This window comes from Glossina fuscipes, unplaced genomic scaffold (genome assembly GCF_014805625.2).
Source record: "Glossina fuscipes isolate IAEA_lab_2018 unplaced genomic scaffold, Yale_Gfus_2 1, whole genome shotgun sequence".
Taxonomy (NCBI): domain Eukaryota; kingdom Metazoa; phylum Arthropoda; class Insecta; order Diptera; family Glossinidae; genus Glossina; species Glossina fuscipes.
This window is the reverse complement of record NW_023998415.1, coordinates 18,869,888-18,893,145: the sequence shown is the minus strand read 5'-3', so window position 1 is coordinate 18,893,145 and position 23,258 is coordinate 18,869,888. Positions and strand designations below refer to the sequence as shown.

At 33.9% G+C, this 23,258-nt stretch overlaps 1 protein-coding gene across 1 annotated transcript; it reads left to right on the top strand.

The window, feature by feature from the left end:
* Positions 1–5,126: 5,126 nt before the first annotated feature.
* LOC119632508 (fork head domain-containing protein FD2) lies at positions 5,127–8,898 on the top strand. Its single transcript, XM_038025443.1, has 3 exons — positions 5,127–5,535; positions 8,072–8,330; positions 8,395–8,898. Exons 1-3 carry the CDS (start codon positions 5,195–5,197, stop codon positions 8,896–8,898), a joined length of 1,104 nt encoding a protein of 367 aa, XP_037881371.1. The 5' UTR covers positions 5,127–5,194.
* The last annotated feature ends 14,360 nt before the right edge of the window (positions 8,899–23,258 follow it).

The window sequence follows — 23,258 nt, the reverse complement described above, 5'->3', positions numbered from 1 at the left end:
GGAGATCCATTTCGATCTTCGCCTCACATGGACTCAAGTTAACTCAAATAAAATCGAAAACGGAGCTGACTGTTAAATTCAAAGTCAACACTAGGTCTTGATAGCGTTGCACTATACAACGCAATGCTATTATTTGAGCCTACGTGCTCCTACGGAATTAAAGTTTGCGGAGTAGCTGTTATATGCAACATAGCTATGTTGGAAAAATGGCAAACAAAGATCTTGCGTGTAATAATTGGTGCCCGTTAGCACAAAACCAATGCGAGCAAATTTTGGGAGCGTAAATATTCCAGCTGTAATTTGGGAAAGTACCATCAGATCTGGCGCCGAACTCTTAAGCCATCTCCTTGCACGTCGTCGTCTAAAACGACTACTGGTTACAGGTTTGGCAAATTGAAAATTATATTTAATTAAGTTGGTCAACATAGGCAATCACCTCTAGACTAACTAGACATATGAGATTTTATCAATTATTTCAAGTTTCTTACATAGAAAGTTACATCGTCAATAAATAAATAAATATTGAAATAAAAGCAAAAAAAAATTAATTATAATCTCCTGAAAATTCAATATTTATTGTATTCCTTCAAATTTGAATGGGAATTAAATTCTCGATTTATGTTGTTTTAACAAAATTATGAAAACAAATGAAAACAAGAAACCGCCATAAATGCAAGAAAAATGTACGCAACAAAATAAGGAACAGAAACGAATTCTGTGAAGAATTTGATATTCTCGCTTCTAATTGGTCATAATGCCGTAACACCCATTTATCCAAATAAAGCAGATCGTAAGTGACTCTCCGCTCTCTTCCCCTCCCTCTCACACATTTTCGCGTGCTCTCTCGATTATTTGATATACAATATCTTTGTGCTTCTCACTCTCGTTCATCTCATCATTTATCAGTCGTTATAAGGTATCGGCAGCCTTACACGCAATTTTTTCTAAGGAAATTCATTCATTCACGAAATTAAGATAAGGAGTAAAGCAAAACTACTCGTTTTATATTTAATACACACAATAACATTAGACACATGTGTATTCATCATGAATATCCATTAGAGATACCTTTTTTGCTATGCACCTGTGCTCGATATATCCGAAGATTTTGAAATGCTTTTCCAATCCAGTTTCCCTTTTGCTCACGTATCAGCTGAAGCTTTAAATCGTTAAACGAATGCATTCCCGATTATATAAAGGGGCGAAAAGAAAGAAAAGAAATTCACATTTCGTTGTAACAATTTTACTCCTTAAAGCGGACAAATAAGAGAAAAAGTGAAACTCGCATAAGGGTACATGCACTCATATCTAACTATCTGTACATGTCCTATGATAACAAAATATATATTAATTTAAGATCGGTTACGATGCTTTACGAACGTCACGACAGTAGTAGTGTACCGTGTTGCCTTTAGTGTTTAGGGTAGAGCGAGAGAATCTCTTGCCTGATAGCCTGATCTCTCTGAAATGGTCTGCCATTTGTACGCCCACTTTATTTAACACTGCATGGTTAATATGCGATATATTACATACATCTATTTAAAATTTATTGACTTTTTGTTGTGTCGAGATTTTCTCGATATTTGTTCTATGTACGCGTATGTGAAGATTTATTTATGAAAATAGTTTTGTTATTTATTTAAAATTGTATTTTAAACTCAGCAGTGGATTTTTTGGGCAGCATCCAATATAATGAAATTGTTGAAATTTTCATTAAATTATAAGATGTGCTTTAGTTCGGTTGATAATGTATTTTTAAATCATACAATTAATAAACAATAAATGACGTTAGAAACATAACTTAACGAAACTATGTCACACACAGACAAATTTTTCTTCTTCTCGCCGTTCAAGTCGAGCCAAGATAATTGCGAATGAGTGGACCGAACTCTATAATGAAGTTAAGTGGATAAAGTTGCTGCAACTAGCTCATCTAAGATTACTTACCTATTAGACGTAGGATTTAGGCCCAACTACGATAAAATTCTTTTTTAATTCATTTCAAAGATTGCTATCACGGCTTGGCAGACGGTTCAGCTGAGTGACTTTATAAAAGATTAGTTCGCGTAAATCATGCCGATCCTTTCGACAGTAACTGCTAAAATATATGTTTCGAAGCCGCAATTCCCATTCATATAAATTAACATTGATGACAACTCGATCTTATTTATATTCGTGATTTTAGTACATTTTCGGATTAAACCGCTCCGCCAGACTACAGTAATATGAGGTTTCCTGTATGACAATCACAACTAATCATACTCTAAAGTATACTCTCAAAGATATATATATATATATATATATATATATATATATTGATAATCAGCATGAGGCTCTATCTGAGTCGACTTGGTCATATTAGTGTGTCCAAAAGTCAATCTGTTGTCCTTTCTTCATATGTGAAAATTTACTTGATATCTTGAAACATTTCTGTCCGAAATTATGAATAGCATATCTATAGAACACATGAGGAAAAACGAAAACTTTTATATATAACTCCTTTACCCGTAAGCAAAGCAGACAATAAATTTTATATTGCAACGATTAACGTTCGATTGTTTGTGCCTGTATGTCTGTATGTATGTTCCTGTATGTAGACAGTAGCAGTAGCTAGGCCCCACAAGTAATTCCTGCAAAATAAAAAATTTTCTGTCAAAAGCGATGTCAGTCAAAATTTCATATCATCATTTCACAATGCGATTAGTGTCGCTATTGTCGTCATTTTCCAAAAAAGAAAAAAAGAAAATTCGAATACTTTGATGAGAAAAAGACACCGTTCAAATTGACATTGACTTGGCAGCGTTATTAGAACCTTTCTTCTGCGACAATAATAATCTGTCGATGGTTCTCTTATTTCAAACGGGATCGCACGGATTGAGGTTCAACGGAGTGCGAATCCAAAAGAACTGGTCCCGTCAGAAAGTATACAAAATATTTTGTGAATTACTCTTGGAAATAAACGACATCCTACAGATATGAAGCGTTTCCCATAAAAATGATTCTTTCCTAACTTGGGTGCGGTGGAAGAAACACCTAAAAGTTTCATTGATTCGAATCGCTGTTTGTTTGGAGCCATTTGGACGAGACACATGACCCCAGCCCCAATTACAGCGAATCGGAAATGCGCTGAGTGTTAATCATAACGCCTCGCCAGCCCGCAGCTTCAATGGCAAAATTGCATGAAATGAAATTCGAATTGCTGCCTCATTCGCTTGAATTGGTACCAAGCGGTACTCGGACGAATTAAATTTGAATCTAATGACGAGTTCATTGTGGAAAGTGGAGTTTTGGGAGAAAGACGTCAAGGCATTAGAGAATTTTTCAAAAAATAAATAAATAAATAAATATATCTGTATATATTTTTTTTAATTATTCCCGAGAATTATTTTCCCATATGTTATATATACGCGGCGGGATTTGTATTAAATCGTACTTTCGATTAACATAAACTGAATCGTGTTTAAAATTGATCGTAGTTTATATTTATGCGTTCATATTGAACCTATCTGTAGTAGTAGGTGGTAGCGTGAACTCGTTAAGCATCCGCCGTTAGGTGGATAATGGATAAGAGGAGATATGGATTAAGTAAGCGAATATCATCACCTCATCATAACTTTTCCGTTTCACTTATATCTATCGTAATTGTTCGTTTATCTTATTTTATCTTGTTTCAACCGCCTCTGAGCAATTGTATTAATTCCGATTTAATTACTTTTTCAAATCTAAAAAGAAAAAGCATGAATTCACTTTGATGTGGTTTGGGAATCATAAACACCCCAAGAACGCAAACAACGCAATCATCGCAAAGTAAAACAACTATCGTTGTTTTTCCAATAAAAATCAATTATTTCATTTATTTGTTTACAGATATAAAATGTTTTGCAATTTCAAAATATTTACATGAGCAGGCAAGATCGACGTTCCTACCACCAACGAATATCTTATACAGAAACCAAAAGCTACCGAAAAACAATAATAATGATAATAAAAAAAAAAAAAAAAAAAAAATAGGAAAAAAGAATAATACAACAATACGGCCTTTAAAGAGGTAACAGGTAAGCTCGAAACGCACCGCGAATGACCTATACCTCCTCTTCACCTTTATTGATTTGGCTACACGACGGCCAAGTAGGCAATTGCAACAATGGGTTGATTAGCTGAAGACAGGATGTAACGAAACCTACAGCTGCACCTAGCTGGAGGAGAGAATAAGAACTCAACGAAAAGCTAAAGCAAAAGCAAGGAGGAAGAGCAAAAGCAAGAGCAAGAGCAAAATAAAGTAAACACATTCGTGTATTTATGATTTCTTGATGCGATCACGTTCTACGAAAACCTTTCATTTAAATCTAAATTTCGGTTATTTTACACTACTATCGGCAAACTGAAGAGATTCAATGCACCCAATAATCAAACACAATACATATGGACGCATCTATATATGTGTGTATATAGAGATGTAGGAAAAGCAAAGCGTAAAACAGTTTAATGATTCACATTTTCAGCTCATTAACTTGTAGCGTGATAAAGGAAAACTCTGTTTAGCCTAACATAGGACTTTTTAGTTTAGTTTATCTCCTTATAGTTGTCGTTCGCGTTCGCATTCGCGTTCGCGTTCTCGTTCTCGTTTTTGTTCTCGGTCTCGGTCTCGGTGCCGGTCTCGCTCTCGGCCTCTCTCTCTCTCTCTCTCTCTCTCTCTCTCTCTGTCTCTCTCTTTTACTTTCGTATACGTACATACATTTATGCATATATTATTACAATACTATTGATTATTGTTGCATGTTCTCGTATCATTAACGAGATCATCTAAAGAAACCGTTATTTATTCTTTGTAACGGCGCGTGCATTGATCTGCCGAGCATCGCAGGCATACGTGAGACTTTCGCTTACAAAAACATCAACATAACAATATACGTATATCCTCCAAGAGAGAAGAGCATGGGCGCAGCGACACCTTCATTGACAGAGACTCTGTCGAGAACGCATGCACATTCAACCAAATCGATCGATCTATTTTACGCTAATTTATGTAAAGATAACTTTAAACAAAAAAAAAAAAAGGAAATTTTGTATTTGTTTTAAGTGAAATCATTGTTTCGGTTGACATCAAACGTGTAACACATCACTCCTAAAAAGAATTTCATTTGGCATTGTTAAGCCTGAAACCAAAAACCAAGTTCTACTATCACTACTAGATATGCTGAGTTCTTCGTATAATTTAAATTTAACACAATTATCCGAGCAGCAGGCAGTGAAAACGCCCGAATATATGGATTCATCTAACAGTGACGCTTTAATATCAGATATTTTATCGGATAATATGCCGTCGGTAACACGAAACTTTTACTTTTACTCGCCGTTACATCCCTTAATCGGTATGTCGAATAACTTTTGGTCTTATCCGTTCTCTTTTCTGCAAAATACTCATCGCGCCGAGAAGCCGCCGTTCTCCTATATTGCTTTGATCGCCATGGCCATAAGCAGCGCTCCAAATCAGCGATTAACTTTAAGTGGAATATACAAATTTATTATGGATAAGTAAGTATGTTGTAAGTTGATGGAGAAGAGCGACCGCGAAACTTGCCGACGGTGAAAGCTATTTTGAGGATTATCCCCTACAATGCTATCTCTTCATGTTTCTTAATCATGGATAATTGTCAATTTCGCTTTCGCTTTCGCTTTCGTTTTTTTTTTTTTTTTTGTTTTCTTTTTTGCTTCTATTCAACGCCCTTACATTGGCGAAAAATGCAATAACAATAAATGATGTAAGCACAGAAAGTGTTTCCTATTCCTATATGCGATAGCCTTTACAAAAACAAAAGACACAAGTTTTTTATTCCGTTTTCATGGAATTTTTTCAATGCATACGAGTAAGTTGTTGTGTCAAAACGAAGGTAAACTTTAATAAAGTATGACACGCACGTCGTTCATTTCACTTTAACAAAATTTATATACATGAATAAGTGTTCGTGTGGACACTACATGAGGAGAAAGTACAACTAAGATCCGTCTACATCGGCAATCCTATATGGCTCCTTGGCATACGTAGATTAGCCTCGTAGGTGACGATGTAGAGAACAACCCTATTATCGCCTATTATACTCGCAAGATAAAGAATTTTATTAAAAGTCAGAAAGTTTCGCAGTTTTCGCATATGAAATAAGTTTTTCTGTGAAAGCAATGCCTAAACGTGAACTCCAACCTTGGAATGGTTAATTTCTTTATCAAACGTCTATTCGCCATGCCTATGAGTTTGCCATTGATCCTTAAACTTGGATGCATAAGGGGGCAAGCAAACATGCTTACATCAATACAGAAATTTTTATCCGCTTAAGAGTATATATCTGCGAAACTTCGTTCCTAGGATTGCAAGAATTTCGTGAAGAGATTACACTTTCGATCACAAATAATTAATAAGGGCCTTAGGAGATTTGTTCCATTTTCGTACAGTTATTGTAAGATCACTTAACGAACATACCAACATACCATGCGTTCATGTTGTCGTCATATCTGTTGTAGTTTACGAGTAGTAAGCAAACAATCGATTTACGTTGAGATTTTCCCAGTTTATGCTTTATGCGCAGGTAGGTCCTTTCATCGCTTTCATTGAGGCACATATATTTTTTGAAATGTCTTCAGTTGCTCTTCTTCAAGAAAATACAATTACCGTGTATTCGTTGACTTTTATCCGATTCTGTTTTCTTCGCCTCTCTGTCGGCTATACTTGTCAAAAAAAATTTTAAAAGATTAATTATTACATGATAGGTTTTCGGTCCAAGCCGTTTGTAAGCCGTTACCTTCTACGACAAGTCTTGGACAAGAAAGGATCCTAAAAATGAACCCACTTGGGCCAAAATATTTGAGACTCATCGACTAGGAATAATTCGAATTTTATCGCCTAACGAGGACTGGGGAAAGTGTCGAAATAAATCGAACAATTAAGAAAATTACATTAGGTCGAGCAGCGAATCATTTATACTCATCACCGACCAACAAAAGAGGAAAAAATTACTTCTTCATATTCTATGATGTTGGGTAGGATATGCATACGCGCATTCGTGAATTCGAAACTGGCCAGGAACTCATATATTTTATGGGCTTATCGAAGCTTATTTCTGTGCGTTATGAAAGTGTAAAAAAACATTAAAATTTGATAAAATATAATGTTGGATATACTCGGTCAATTTTACTCATTTTTATACGGGCAGTACAGCATCGCCTATAGAATATATGTTCAAGTTTTCGAAAATTGATCTGCTGTTCTTTATGAACTTATCTATATAGTTATGGAACAGCCAGCGGTTTTTTTTTTTTTTTTTTTTTTTTGTTTCTTTCCAAAGGAAAGGTGCTCTCACTTTAAGTGATACCGTAAGTATATTCTTCGATCAATTTGGCCTACTTTCAATGCCAACCTGCGTGGAAGAACTTCCCATGTTTCTACTCAATATGAAGTCAATAGATTCCTTTTTGAGGCCAAAATTTTTAGAACAGACAGAAATGGACAGAAATGAACAGAAATGGAGTTGTTCGTTGTGCGAAGTCTTACTTATCACAAAGTATCCGCGAGAGTCCAATAAATATGTTTACAATGTATAGCCCAAATGCAATATTAATTTATATACCAAATCAATATTCTGAATCAATTTTCCTTATAAACTACTAAAAACTAAACCTTGTCTGCGCATCAATGTTTATATTTTGCAAAGCATTTTATGCGAGAGAAGATTCAAGAAATGGCTTCATCGCAACCAAAATTCAAATATTGATTCGGTGTACCCAAAAGCCAGACATGATATTAAGGAGCGATCGTAAAAATAATCCGATCCAATCCATTGTCAAGTGAGTTCGTTTTTGACCGTAAAAATATCGAAACAAATTTCTGACCGGCTGCGTTAAATATACACAGACAGACTTGAGTTCATTGAAAAAAGTGTTTCTTAATCGATTACCATAAAAAACTGAATCGACTCATACTGCAAGTATTTTATGGACCATGGGACATGTTATCTCAGAAAGCCGTAACGCAATATTTCAAGATTTCAAGTCAATAAAAATTCAAAATTTCTATTTTCAGATTTCCTTACTATCGGCAGGGCAAGTCAGGTTGGCAAAATTCAATACGACACAATCTGTCGTTGAATGATTTTTTCATTAAGGTGCCCCGTGATAAGAACATAGTCGACGAGAATAACGAGAGCGCCGGCAAAGGCAGTTATTGGATGCTAGATGCATCGGCAAATGATATGTTCGAACAGGGCAATTACAGACGCCGGCGAACGCGCCGACAAAGGCAATGTCTAAAAACTGGTACATTGCTTGGGGAATCTCTAAAGGTAAATATAATATAATGCAGCAAAAGTTGAAAGAATTCAATCAAATCAATTCGAAATTTCGCAGGCGTCAGTACAGCCTAACAATGGCGAACGTTCCGCAAGCATGAATTCGATTTTTAATCTTAACAACTCATCAGCATTGACTCTCAACTATTCAGATCGTATAACTGAAATTCATCGCCAATACTTAGCCTCATTGGCCCCGCTAAATGTACTATTCCGAAGCAGTACTATGCCGTGTTCACAAACGAGCGATGAGTTCAAGGTGACAGCAACAACCACTTCTACTCCTAATAAGTGCTGCTTTTTCAATGCGTCTCCTGAATCAATTGAAGCCGATTCATTAGATTATTCAGCGGATACTTTATCAAACAGTAGTACCAGTTCTAGCAACGAGCTTCATCTAACACAACCCTTCACTGCTTTCGCGTCATCCACAAACTCGACAAAGTATGCTACGTTGACTAGAACCGATAATGAGGAGTCCTTCGCAACGAAAAATTGCTCAACGAATGCCTCAAAGCACTTAATAGCTTTTAGTATTGAGAATATCATTAAGAAAGACTAATATAATGAAAATAATTTGGCTTGAATTTGAATCTTACTTGAAGTTTATACCAGCACGAATAACGTATAATGCCGATCAAAGCAGGTACACTATTGTAAATAAATAAATTTAAAGAAAAAGTTCTCATGATTTTTGAATAATAACAGAATATGTTTATCAAGTAGGCAGTGCTGCGAAGAGAATAAAAAGCAGTTTCTAGAGCAGAGCTTTGGGTAGTAAATTTTAAGTTCGATTAGTTACCTTCCAAATATATCATCAAGGTCCAATTATACAGTAGGCATCATAAACTTGAGTTTACTTATATTTGATAATTTTTTGCTTTTTATTTATGCATAAATTAAATGAAGCGGATCGCAAAAACTAAATTGGGATTTTAAAAAACAAATTAAAAGCAAACAGACCGACAGACCGGCAGTTAGGCAATGCATGATTCAAACGATTCCATTACCCTAATTATTCTCATTTTGTTATTAATAGTGTTATGAATCGATTTTTACATAACATATTATTTTAAAGAGTCCCTCCAATCGACAAAACAAACAATGTTCGGCATTTTTTTTTTTTTTCAATAGATTAGAGAGAGAGAGGCAAACCAACTATAATAATGATAAAAAACGCTATGAATAAAAAATTTATGAAGACATGTAAAAAGTAAAGAGTAACTCTATTAAACTCGTGCCGTTATATCACGTGATCAGTTTCTCATTGCACTCTCAACATTTGCCACATCCGTCAATTTGAGGGGTTTGTGACTGTCAGTTCAAAAATTCTGCCTAAGGAAGCGGATATCCACAGATAGTGTTATATATACGTTTTTAATGATTTAATGCAGTAAACATATATGTCCCCTTTTATTGCCTGGCATACACCTATTTTGCCACATCTAGATGTGCTATACCTGCGTTTACTGAAACACTTCAATTTAACTAATAATTGTTGTGAATAATATCATCTTGCAAAAATAGAGAGAGAGAGAGAGACAGAGAGAGAGAGAGAGAGACAGAGAGAGAGAGAGAGAGAGAGAGAGACAGAGAGAGAGACAGAGAGAGAGAGAGAGAGAGAGAGAGCTCCGAGATTGGGCACACACATTTTCTGACCGATACGAAATACCCTGTTCAAACATGAACGTGATCTATTGACGGACCTAGAAGCACCGAAACCATCGAAAAAAGATCAACAATTTTTTAAAATTTTCATCTATAACTTTCGATCCCGGGTGAGTAAATTTTTAAAAAACTCTCTTCCCCTCTTACAAAGTCCGTCTGCATCCTGCATATACATGCACATAGTGCTTTTGATTTTATAATATATATGAAGTTTGGTATTCCGTACAATGTGCATAATTGTGCATAAATTTGCGGTTTACGCCTTCGATAAATTGGTTTTTGGATGGTGCTGCCAGATGAAAAATGCATTATTTGTTTAACATAAAAAGTAAACGAGTTGTGCAAGCATTTGCTAGACATTTTCGAGATGTGTGTCTCGAATTTTATTTACAATATTATCTGCATAAAAAACATGCTTTCTTGAAATGTCAAATTTTTTTCCAAACGCTACGAAATAACCATCTGTGCCAAATACGTCCTTGCTGAGGACTTGCGTACTTATCTATTGATTTCTTACCTATTTAACAGATTTCTTTAGGAAGCGTTTATGGTCATTGAAAAACAATATTATTATTATTATTATTATTTTAATTTTAGACTAATGAATTGAATTCTTAGACTAAAAAAAGAGACATTGAGCACTAGCAACACAGGCTATCGGCTCTGAAAAACAATATATTTTAGCATATCTTTGCTTATATCGCCATCCGGTAAATATAAATCTGAAAGCGATTCGCAACCCGTCAGTGCTTTTATCGCCAACAAGAACGATCAATTATCGCTTTCGTCGCTCTCTATAGCATTCTCTTCAAAAAATAGACCTTAAGCAATCACTTGATTCAATTTTTCACTCAAATATTCCCAAAAATTCTACGGCGATGGCGTGATCGGTTTACTAAACGAATGCTACAATGTTATCAATCAAAATGGCCCTTGCAGGTAAGTCTGTTTCTGCATGATAGCTACGGACCGCAGACGGTATTCACCAAACTTCATAAATAGCTGTAACGGATGATTTTTCACAACTTGTTGACGAAAATTTGTCTTATGTGGAAATGGAAACATGCCAAGGCTTTACAAAATGGCGAGAAATAGGTTTGCCAGCGAAATGAATAATTAGAACCCAAGATGGGAAAAGAGACGGCGTTGGCTGGCAAAGTGTTTAACGAGTTGATACGAGTGCTCTTGTTGCTGCTGCAACAAAGAAGCTTATCGTAGGGTAGAACCGTCGGCATTATAAGCATTAGAATTATGATCTGGTGGAGATGCTGTCGCGCCCACTACTATAATATTTCTTGGAGTTTGATGGCGGCTTATAAAAGGCGAATTCTATGCTGCCAAACGGCAATGTTCGTCAAGCGTTTCTGTGCAACACACAGACGCGCACTTATACAATTATAGTGTTAATCATTGATTTATTAATTAAATCATTTTATCAAATGCAGTTTTCGTTTATCTTGTAATAATAAATATAATAACAAACACACACACGTCTACTTGACTTTTTAATTTTTTTCTCTAACATTTTTTTTATAAATAAAAAAAAGCAAAACAAGCAGCAATAAAACAAAACATTGTTTTTTTGTAAACATAACGTATAACGTATAACATATAAAAAGTATTTCATAAATAATTATAGTAAAAAAAGAAAAATTCATGTTCTTGGCCCAAATTTTCTTTTACTTTATTACATATTGTTATTTAGCTTAGTGTGTAATGTTTCGACTTCTTTCTTACCATTTATAATAAATAAGAAGTTGTACTTAACAGCGCCCTCTAGTAATATATTTTTTTAATGACAGCGCGTTAGGTTGCTGTTGTTACTTACTTACCAAAGAAAGCCAGAAAGCATATATGCAGAGATGAAAACCAATTTTTTGTAAAGCTCCTACCGTGTGTGGTTGTGTGGCAAATTCGAATTTTTGCTTACATTTGCCACGCATATGCTATTGTTTGCATTTGTACTGAAAAAGTTCTACTAAATTCATATGCATTCATATATCGCGTTTCAAAGTCGTACAAAAGAGGCATAGTCGCATGAGCAACACCGCGCAATCTAGGTTCAACAGTGTTTGATTAAGTAAAGCCCATTGATGTAAAATGTATGAAAATTGAGTTTGAATATCAATGGAATATCAATGAGACATTGAGCTTTGAACCAGCGGCCCTTGGTTTGGTAGCCGGGATTCATGTCTACTCGCCTGCTCGTCTGAATAATTGTTATTTATTTTTACTCTGTGTGGTTCTTTTTCGTTAGCTATAGATTTTCCTGCACAACTTTCTCATGTTCTATAGGACTCTACGTAAGTACATGGCGGCTCAATAACATTTGCTGTACTTTTTATTGTGCTCAAATTTCGGGAAGCAAAATTATGGAAATTTTTGAAGGCTCATAAACGTGTCGAAACCCTCATCCTTCCGTATTTCCCCCTACATGCGGTAATTGTTTGGTCTAAAGCTCGAAAGCTGCTCAGCTACTCGGAGAAGAAAGGGTTTAGGTTTGCTACGTATAAACTGGCAATGGGTCTTGCTTTTGGAAGCCTAAGATGAATATCGGATGAAAAAACGGTTCTCTTTTTCGAGAAAAGAGGACATTTTCATCTTGCGTTCGGTGCTCTCGAGTTTACTCAATTTCTGATGCTGTTACGAAGTGAAAGAAGGCTGCGGTACAGTTCGGTGTATAGTATATAATGACATCTTCGGAGGCATTTTTTCCTCGAGAAAGGATGGTGTACTGGACGGTCTTCCAGCATGTGGGAATGGAGAAGGAAAGAGTTCGTAGATTTAAGCATTAAAAAAAGAAAAATTTATTTTGAAAAAATAATAATAAAAAATCGCAACGTCAGAGCCATTCTTGCGAGACTCTTTGAATATAAGGGGCCCCGCGGCATGCAGTGGAACTGGTCTTCATTTAATATAAAAAAATCAATTAATCGCAATTCCTATATCTGGGAAAGCATGTGGAGGTTTTTAGAAATATTAAATATTGACCGAAGTGAACCTAGTCCCCCCAAAATAACTCCAAACATTTTTAGGGGCCGCGTCTTTGCTAAGCTAGGTTTATCGCGAAGTATGAAAATAAAAAAATATGACAAAGCAAGCAAATATGCGAAACAAGCCAAGCCTTTAATTGCGACCGCAAAATCAAGAAAAAAAAAAACGAAGTTATTGCCACCAACTCTGACGCCCAGTTACAGTACAAACACTGGAAAATGGGCAATGTCCAAATCGAGCTTCAGAGGCATTATGTAACTCCAGATTTAGATGCTTCTTGAAAAACGCTGAAACCTATCAGAAGAAGCGAATTTCAGTATTACGTTCAGGATTTATTACCGCCAAAGTCGTCTCAAACATGTCCTCCACATCTACATACGATCCTAGATTAATCAATAATAATTTTCACGAATTTATTCAAGTGCAGTTTTTGATATGTTTTAAAGGACGCTAAGACCCATCAGAAAGCCTATCCAATTAAAACGTACATAACGGATCAAAAAAGACGTTATACGTTTTGTAGGGGATCAAAAGGCCCATAAAAAAGGCCTTTGTACGCTTTGTGTGGATGTTCTGTACGCGTTTCATAGCTGAGTTTATAACAAATTCCAAAAACTTTATCCTAAGCTTTTCAATTCTTGCTTCAATGCTTGCTTGAAACAAACTTACGGAACTGCTCTCGGTTGTTCAAAGGCGATCTAGATGGGGTTACACTAACAGATTTTTTTTTTTTTGGAGAGGGCTTTAAATGAACATAAATGCTTTCCAAACGCATCCGTTAATGCATCAGTGGAGCCTGAGAAGAGCGAGAGATGAACAGGCAAGACATAAGGGTGCCTTGTGCCTGCACAAATTCATTTGACATTTGAGGTATTCTTGCCGTAGCCCTTGGGAAGCACTTGGAAATTTTCAACGAGAAAATCCTCTCGAGGCCAAAGAATTTTTCCCCCGTATTCTAGAAGATTTAAATTAATAAATTATTAAACCAACAAAAAACAATAAAATAAATCAGTTTTTTTTTTTTTTTTTTTTTTGAAAAAAGTCTATAGCGGAGTTTGCCGACAAAAAATAAAAAAATTTTGCTATGCAAACTTTTGAGGATGACATGGACGAAATGACGTTTCTGTGGATGCGTTATGTATGTAAAGTGCAGATGCCTAGAAGGAGGAAGGAGTAAACAGCAGAAAGCTATGATAGCGAACGTTGCAGAAAAACCCCGGTTACGGAGAAGCGAGTCATTCATTAGTGCAGTCGTCAGAGCTTCTGCTGTTTATTATCATTAGTTAATCGTGAATTTGTATTAATTACTTGCCGCTTGCTATGTTCGATTGTGATATCAAAAATCTCATCATCGCTTCGTATTTTGAATTAATTAATTAATTGAAAAAACAATTTATTTGAATTTCATCAGAGATTTTTATTAATATCAAGCTTTGAATTTTTTTCCTTTTAGTTTTTTCTCAGTGTATTTACATTGAATTGATTTTTGTTTTATTGAAATGACAGGTTCTTTTAAATTGAAATTTATTTTGTTTGTTTTTGTTTTTATTTTTGTTTTTTCTTGAATAAAAATGAAATAAATTAAATATAATTGTGAGATATTTAGTTAAAATATTGCATCGTAACTTACATTGGTTTTAGTGTCTACGATAAATATTTAGAATAAAGTAAAACGAGAGAGTAATATGAGTAGTATTTTTGTGAATAAATAATTAAATACTTTGAATAATTTCATTATCGTTTCATTATTTAAGCGAATTCATTTCTTTTTTGTTTTGTTTTGTTTTGTTTTGTTTTGTTTTGGTTTTTTAACGATAATATTTTTCTCATCTATAACTTGTTTCTTGATAATCGTTAATAATAATAATAATAATAATAATAATATGTTATAATAAATATGTGCGTGACGTGTATATGATAATAAATAGGTGATAATAAGTTTATAACGATTCAAAAACAATATATAAGAAATTATATATATATATATATATATATTAATTATGTTCACAAGTAGAGAGAGTAATTTTGCGTAATATTTATGAATACGAGTTAAGTTTTTTTTTTTTATTTTTTTTTTTTTTCAATTTCGTAATTATATAATTATTTGGCAGGAGAATTTAGGTTAAGATAGCGTAATGAAAACAAATATTTTGTAATGTCGTAAAATAGACAAATGTTGTCTAATCAAATATTGAAAAATAAAAAGAACGGAGCAGTTGCTCCGCGATAAGATGAATCGTGCGTATCTGTCATCTCAAACTGTCGATTAGAATAATTTTGTAATGGTGTTAAGCATTGTTTACATATGAGTTTACGCTTTCTAAATATTTCCATAGTAATCTTTGATCGTGTAGACAATATCTTGTATATATGTAGAAATGGCTCAGCCTGTCTTTCCCGCTTGAATGTATGAGTCAAGCTCTAACTAGATCTCATTTCAATTTGCATTACTTTGAGTTATCTATCCAACGATAGATCGAAGTGAAAACAATCATGGCTATAACATCTCAGAGTCTGGCTATAGTGAGAAATAGTGAGTTTGGGATCTATTAAGTAAACACTTTTTTTGTCTATTGCAAAAGGATTGAAAAGTTTAGCTCATCTCACTTGCTCATCGGTTTTTTTAATGTAAAACTGACCATACCACACACTCGCTTTGCACTCACCACTAAACGATGAAGTAGACTTGTCTTTCCGCGTATAATATTTAGAAGTATCTAGGAAAGATTACTTATATATTTCATAAATATAAGTCGCCTTCTGTCCGTCAGTGCGTTTTCTCGAACATTGGTTCATCCATCTATCGTCTTGCAATATGATCCCAAAACATGAAGAATTTCCCGCATATATAAGTGCTGTGAAAAAGATTCACCCTACTGACATGCATACAATTAACAAAAATTGGTTTGAGATGATGCGTATCCCTCTTATTAACGCGTCCATAAGATAACATTTTAGGTAAGTATTAAATTAAATACGAAATCACTATCCTTTTTTGGATTGCAGAAAATTGATGGAAATATTTTGTTTCACTTTCTTATTTCTACACTATGAGGACGTGCTTGTTGACAGATCATTAAAGTTTTCCTTTCAAGTTCGAACTTTTCGAAATCATTTTTTGTAAAATCAAAACGATTAATAAATATATATAATATAAATGAAGGCGGAAAAAGGACGGACGGATGGGCAGATGAACATGTTCAAATTGCCTGTGCTATTTCGTTTGATGGCTTGTAAGGTCTGTGACGCTTTTTTTGCATTTATTTATTCTTTTTAATTTTGCAAGTCAAACAATCATTTTACATATGTACTTTCTTTTCTTCGTAAGCGTCACCCCATCTTTGGCTTCAAGCACCCAAGAGCTTTCCATTATGAATTCCCTTTTGCCATTTGCTAGTGTATTTATATGAGAATTTAGCTGACGCCTCCAAGAAGACAAAATTGCTCCCCAAACAAGTAAAAATAATATTGTCACGTTATGAATTCAGGCACGCACACGCACACATTCTTCCTATTTTATTGTCTTTACGATTATTCATATAATTTCAGTAAAGAGTTGCATATGTGTGTGCATGTGTGCGTATATGAAAACTTTTCTATATATAATTGCAAGATATACAATAAATATTACAATAAAGATTAAGTAAGTAAAGGAAAGAGAAGATGAGAAACACTAAATAGAAACATTATTTCTGTTCATTTTTACACCGGCGCATTCATAACAATATTGATTGATTGATTGATTTAATTACGCTGCTTTATCATCATATGATCATCGTTTGATTTATTATAAGCTCTGTGTACACTCTACATATGCTTTGCTCGTAGCTGTTTACAATTTTTTTTTTAATATTATTATTATAATTTTTTTGTTTTTTTTTTTTTTTTTTACAATTTTACAAACATTGTCCGTCATTTAATAATACTTCTCAGGCATTGCGAAGATATGTACGCATATGTATAATGTGGAATATAACGTGTTAGATAATTAATTTCTTCTCGTTTAATAATCGCAGTAAAAGGAAAAGTGAACAAAAAAAAAAAAAAAAAAAAAATTAATAAAGTTACAGTTAAAGCCAATAACATATGAAGTGAATTCGTATACTATAGGTCGAGTGCAAATATCATTGTCTCAGCGTCCATGTTCAGCTAGACGCAAATGTCTTAGAAGAAGCCGCCAGAGTAAACAGCGCTTTCTCTTCCTTACTGTTAAGTTTTTCAACATGTAATAAGAGCAATCGTTAAAATCGTATCCATATAACCTAATGGTTATGGAATTTTCTTCTGTTTTTTTTTTTTTTTTTTTTTTTTTGCATATCTTGTCTAAATTCAATGCCAGGAAAAAATAAACTAATAAAGCGAGAAAGTAAATAAACTGTAAAATAGTTTATAAGCAGTATCCGTTAATTGTTATGTGTGTTTGTTGTTTGGTCATTAGCATATGTTACTTGCTGCGTAATCGTGCAATGCGAGAATAGTTAAGAGATTAAACTCATTTTATATGATCTGTAATCGATTACTTAAGCTGCTTGTCATTTGAAGCGAATTCCTCGAATTAAATGAATTTAGTTAAAAAAAAAAAAAAAACTAAACAAATTTTCTAATTATCACAGCTTGAGAAGCTTCGAGAAAGAAGTGAAAGAAGTTTTCCCCCTGTTCGATCTCGTTAGTTTCTCAAGTTATGTGAAAACGTCTCGTCTAGAAATGCAACTAAAATTGTTGCCTCGGTTTTCACATACTTTGAATACTGATATTGAATACAATTCTCCTTTGCTGAATGCGTATACTCTGCAAGATCGTAAAAATCCTTTCAAAAGCGCTGCAAACTGTCAAGTCCCTAAAGACAGATTTCCGAGCGAATATATTCTGCTCTTTCTAATATGTGTATGTATGTAAAGAAATTTTGGCGACTCGAGGGGTCGTTCACATCAAATTGAGAAGAGATGTTCAATGCATTGAACTTTGCAACTAACAGCGATTCTGTTTCACGGCACTTATCGTAAGATTTCTTGCGCTACCACGATCTAGTTGCCAAAACAAATAGAAGAAGATGGTGGCGGAAAACAGTTGAAAAAGAGTTCTGCAAAACAAACATTCCCCTTAGCACGTAGAAAACGTAATCCCTACAATTTATCTAACAATAAACGGTAAGGATGTGCGCTGAAAAGTGTTTTGGAAAAACATAACAAAAATGTTTGTAATAACATTAGACAGTGATATTTTTGTTTTATGTAGATTGAGATTTGCCGTAGGTTGTATGAAACATAAACTGCATTTGTTAGCCTACGGTATTTGTGTTGCAGGGTAATGTTAACATTGTGCGTATGGCTGTAACATCCAGACTTAGGGCTTAGGATAGACCCATCACTCTTCATATCAATCGTTTTAGAATCATTTTGTGGGTCGATTTAAGCACGGACACGTGCGTATATACATACATATTATGTACATAAGAATTATTTTTGTTCGAAAATTATTTAACCTTCCTTTACTTTTATAGTCGTATTATCGGCTTAATTTAAAATGTCCGTTAGCTTTCACTTTGGAAGCTCTGCTGACCGTAATTACATCCGATAAGTTTTAAAGCGAATAAGTGTTCAGCGAATTGTCGTAAACTTTATGAGACGTAACTCTCCCAATTACACATCTTTATGACTCAATGTGAAGATGACGACGCATTGAAAGAGTAAGCGATAAAGTGTACGAGCGAAAATTACACTTCATATCGATTCGCTATCGTTTTGCATAGATCTCCTTAAAGTGCTCGTTAACGTAAATATCTTTAATGAGGTTTTTTCATTTCCTTAGGAAAAAAAAAAATATTTAAAAAAAAAAAGTGAAAAAGGCACAATTTCTGCTGTTTTTTTTTTTTTTTTTTTTTTTTTTTTTGTTTGTTTGTTAAGTGTTTAACAATTAAAATAGTTTTTATATGCGTTTTTCATATTCTAATGGCATTTGCTTGCAAATTGGGTTGCTTTAGAGTATTCGATCTACAGCGTGAACAGAAAGGTTATCGCATAGTCCTTATTCGTTATATTATATAAAATAAAGTCAATGAAAGAAGAAAATGATATAAATATATTTTAAAAAGAATTTTTTTTGTTTTTGTTGGTTTTTTTCTTGTCTTTTTGTATATTTTGTTGGTCGTATGTAATTTGTTAGGTGCTTTGCTTACAAAATAAACTCTCATATATGCAAGCGGTGGCTTTTTGTTCAAAAATATATTCGTAGTAGTTTAGAGTAAGAGAAAGACAGACAGAGAGAGAGAGAGAGAGAGAGAGAGAGAGAGAGAGAGAGAGAGAGAGAGAGAGAGAGAGGAAGGTAGGGAGGGAGTGGGAGAGTCTTGAGTAACCGTCACTTAGGATCAATAATTAATTTGTACTGGAATTCAATTACTGCTTGTGTTGGTATATATTCAAATACTGCACTGTATTTGTATATAACCGAAGAAAAGTTGGTCACGTTTCGCATGTAAGGTACACATAAAAAAATATTTAAAAAAAAAATGAATTTACATTATATGCACCATAAGGCGAACTTTGGATACCCACCATCTGTGATAATTAAGATACGCAATTCCATTGCTTATGTGCAATAGCATAAATCTATAATGTTGAGTTCTTTTTTTGTTTTTTTTTTGTTTTTTTTTAATATTAAAAATGTGGTTACTTTCACCTTTTACAAAGGAACGGATGTTCGAATGTTGTTACAGGAGCCTAACTTTTTAAATTATTTAAGAATTCTATCACTTCTCATAGGTTTTTTTGCTTACATAACTTAAGATGCAATTATCGAACTCGGTTAAGCTAATTGATTCACCTCTCGTTCGAAGTCGTGCAATAGGAAGCGGAAATTGAAATTGGAAATGCTTCTAATTAAGCTAAGAGTCCGAAAAAGGGTTGACGGGCACGCCCGCGGTAAATGAAATATTACTATTAATTAGAGATTGAAAAAGACAAAAGGAAAAGAGTTTCTCGATGAAAGAAAAGCTCATCACATGATGATAAAAATTAAAGATAACTAAATGAAATTTCCGTTACGTAATCCGTTAGCTTAAGTTGCGATCATATTAGTAACTCGCTAAAAGAGTAAAAATCAGTTGAACTTCCTGTCAAATGCTACAGGTTGCAGTTAAATCACCGAAGAAGGCAGTATTTGAAGTTCACGAGTTTCGAAGCACGCACCTTCCTACACGATCCCAAATTACACGATTTTCGCACAACATCACACGGACTCCTGGGCACGATGTTAGACTTGAAAGCATACATATTTACATTATATGTATATAATAATAATAATAGTAACAATGGGTTATAAGGAAAATAATTTGAAATTTTCGAATATAATAAAGAAACATTATTGATAATAGTAGATGGCAGATATACTTGCGTTATATCGTATCGATGAAGATCGCAAATCATTCATGAGTGACTGTTTTTGACTTGGCAAACATGACAGGTAATAGGGTAAATGCAACAGATGATAATCAAATGAAAGTTCCGTCGATCTGCCGATCAATTAAATCTTATTCCTTTGTATAAATGAGATAATTGAAATTTAGAATAATTTTTCCTACTATGGTCAACCGGAGCGATTCAACTTAACTTCCATCTGCTTGGAGTACATGATGAGTTCACATTTTGGAGCTTGAAAAACTTGTTTCAGGTCGACCGATATTTGCTTTGGGACAAATCTAGAGAGGGTTCACTCTAACCCTACTCAGTTTGGTGAATAAATTCAATCGGTTGTTGTTGCATTTTAAACGCAACGATGGATGCGATAATAAAAGAAAGCTATATAAAATTGTGTTTAGATGGGAGATTTTTTGCTTTGATTTTTTATGAACAAAACTTGTATAGTCTGCAAATAGGAGAAGATAAATAAATGTATGTATTGCGCCCTAGACGAAATGGAATATACACGTGGCACTTTCTCAAATTATTATATAAGCAAAAAAACCAAAAAGTGATTTTTTATATATACATATATATATATATATATATATATATATATGCAGTATTTCTGGTCTTTTATTTTTCTTGCTTATTTACACCATCAACTTGACGCTTTCAAGAAATTAATGAATGTTTTCCAGAAATTAAGGAAGAAAGATATATAGTTTGTCGTGGGTGGATTTGAGAAATCGCTTTAGTTGACTTTTAACTCAACTTGACGAGAAAAATAAAACTAAATTGCCTTCCCGTTTGGAAGGCTCCTTTCTGATGGATCATTTGAAGCACTATAAGCGCCATCTGTTTACGTGAATAGCTTATCTTGAAGAGAAACCACTAACATCTATCATACAGCTGGATAGGTCAATTGGGCTTGTTGTGCTATTACTTATCCCAACCAAGTGCAACTATCTTTAGGGATCGTTGCGAACAAGAAAAGGAACAATTAGGACGATAAGCGTACAGAATATATCAAAAGTTATCATATCGTGAGCTTTCAGTACGACGAAATTCTGTTCTATATAGAGCAAAGTTCGCCTAACAAACGTTCGCATAACCAACTCGGAACGTGCTGCGTTTCCCGCCGCCGTCGGCAGACATTACTTGTTCTGATTAACACTGGTTGCATTTCGTAAACTATTTTGCCTGCTCGAGCAGTGGTTGTGTGTTCCTTGCGAACACAGTCTCAAGAGAGCTGTTTTACTTCTAGCAGAAGTAATCGGAACATTAGTTTGAATGGAATTTCTTGTGCAATTTTTTGTATAAAAACTTGTGTACGTTTAGAAAGAAATCAGGAAATATTTATTTATTCAACCTCTTAATACAACGCTAAGCGTAATGGCTCAATGTTCTGCGATCATCGGTGTTATCGTTTTCATATCAGCTCTAAGATGCACAAGCATCGGAAACTAATGCCTTTTCTAGCACATCTTCGGGTTTGGGGTTTACGCAAAATGATGTCCTTAACCCGTGACAAGATTACAGATAGCATAAAAGTAAAGAAGATAAGGTATAAAAAATAGAGCGAAGAACTTTCATATGAGTTTTAATACGTTTCACCCCAGCTTTGTTAGTCGAAAGCTTAGGCATTAATGATGGGATGATTCAAGGCTGTCTGCCTTAAGGTAAACTAAAGAATCAAATGTTTAGTATTTTTCCAATCAATAAGCGAGCACCTTACTATTCATAATCAATCGATAGTGAAATCGAGACTGCAGCGATATAGTTTAGCGACAGTCGTATGACTGCCTCTATAGGAAATTTATAAAAAAAACCGGCCACGCACAGATCAGCCTGTCATGTTGGAAGAGAATTTCTTTTATTGATACGATGGACATGAATATGTTTTTAAACACTCTGGACCAGTTCTAAAACTACAATTGTTCTCTTGAAGCGTAGCAAAAAAAAAAGTTTAGTTAATTCAAAGCGTTTCTTTAAAATCTTGAAGTTTTATGATTAATATTGGACTTGCACCGCACCAATGCAATGAACAGAGCGACGGACAAAATGGCCACGATGTAATCATCGTATATGATATCGTAATGGTGTACCTCATTTTCCCAAATGACGGGGAAAACGAAAACCACTTTCGATGGTGGGTATTGAAGAGCGAAGAGAATAAAAGAAGAAAAAGAAATTAAATGAATATGTAAAAAAAAAAAAATAAATAAATAAATAAAAAATAAACAAATTAATAAATAAATAAGTAAAGTATTAAAATCTATTCGAATTTTTTTCAAACGATGCATGTAATTATGTAGCTTGAGATGTGCTTATGTACACATGTCGTTTTAAATATAATTCTACACAATTTTATTAAGTTCGATAACTAGGTTCAGAATGGCTCTTATATATATATATATATATATATTTTATTTTTTACTTTTATTTTTAATTTTATTTTTATTTTCTTCGTTTCATATTTGTTCTATGAGCTCAATTTATGTGTTGTCTGCTAAGCAATAAAGCTTTTCGTTAATTTATTTCAATTTTATATGATTTGAATTAATCTCTTGGTACGTTCAGCAGTTGTGTTTCGATTAGTTTTAAAAATACATTTACGAATATTTTAGAATAATTTTTGTTTTTTCCTTTGTTCTTTTGTCTTAGCTTCGATTTTCTTATGTTTTGCAATTTTATTAACTAAATATATTTTTATCGTTTTTTGCTTATTCAGTTTAGCTTTTTTGTGATTTGAAGATTTTTATTTACTTTTATTTTTATTTTTTTATTTTTTGTCTTCTTCAACATTAATTTGGTTGCAATATCTTGCTATTTATTATTTTTCATTTATTATTTATTGTTTTTG

Bases quoted from the DNA above. Each gene is read 5' to 3' on its own strand.
- LOC119632508 (XM_038025443.1), top strand. From the start codon at position 5,195: ATGCTGAGTTCTTCGTATAATTTAAATTTAACACAATTATCCGAGCAG. The intron at 5,536-8,071 runs GTAAGTATGTTG...TTCTATTTTCAG, and splicing joins TACAAATTTATTATGGATAA to ATTTCCTTACTATCGGCAGG. The intron at 8,331-8,394 runs GTAAATATAATA...GAAATTTCGCAG, and splicing joins TGCTTGGGGAATCTCTAAAG to GCGTCAGTACAGCCTAACAA.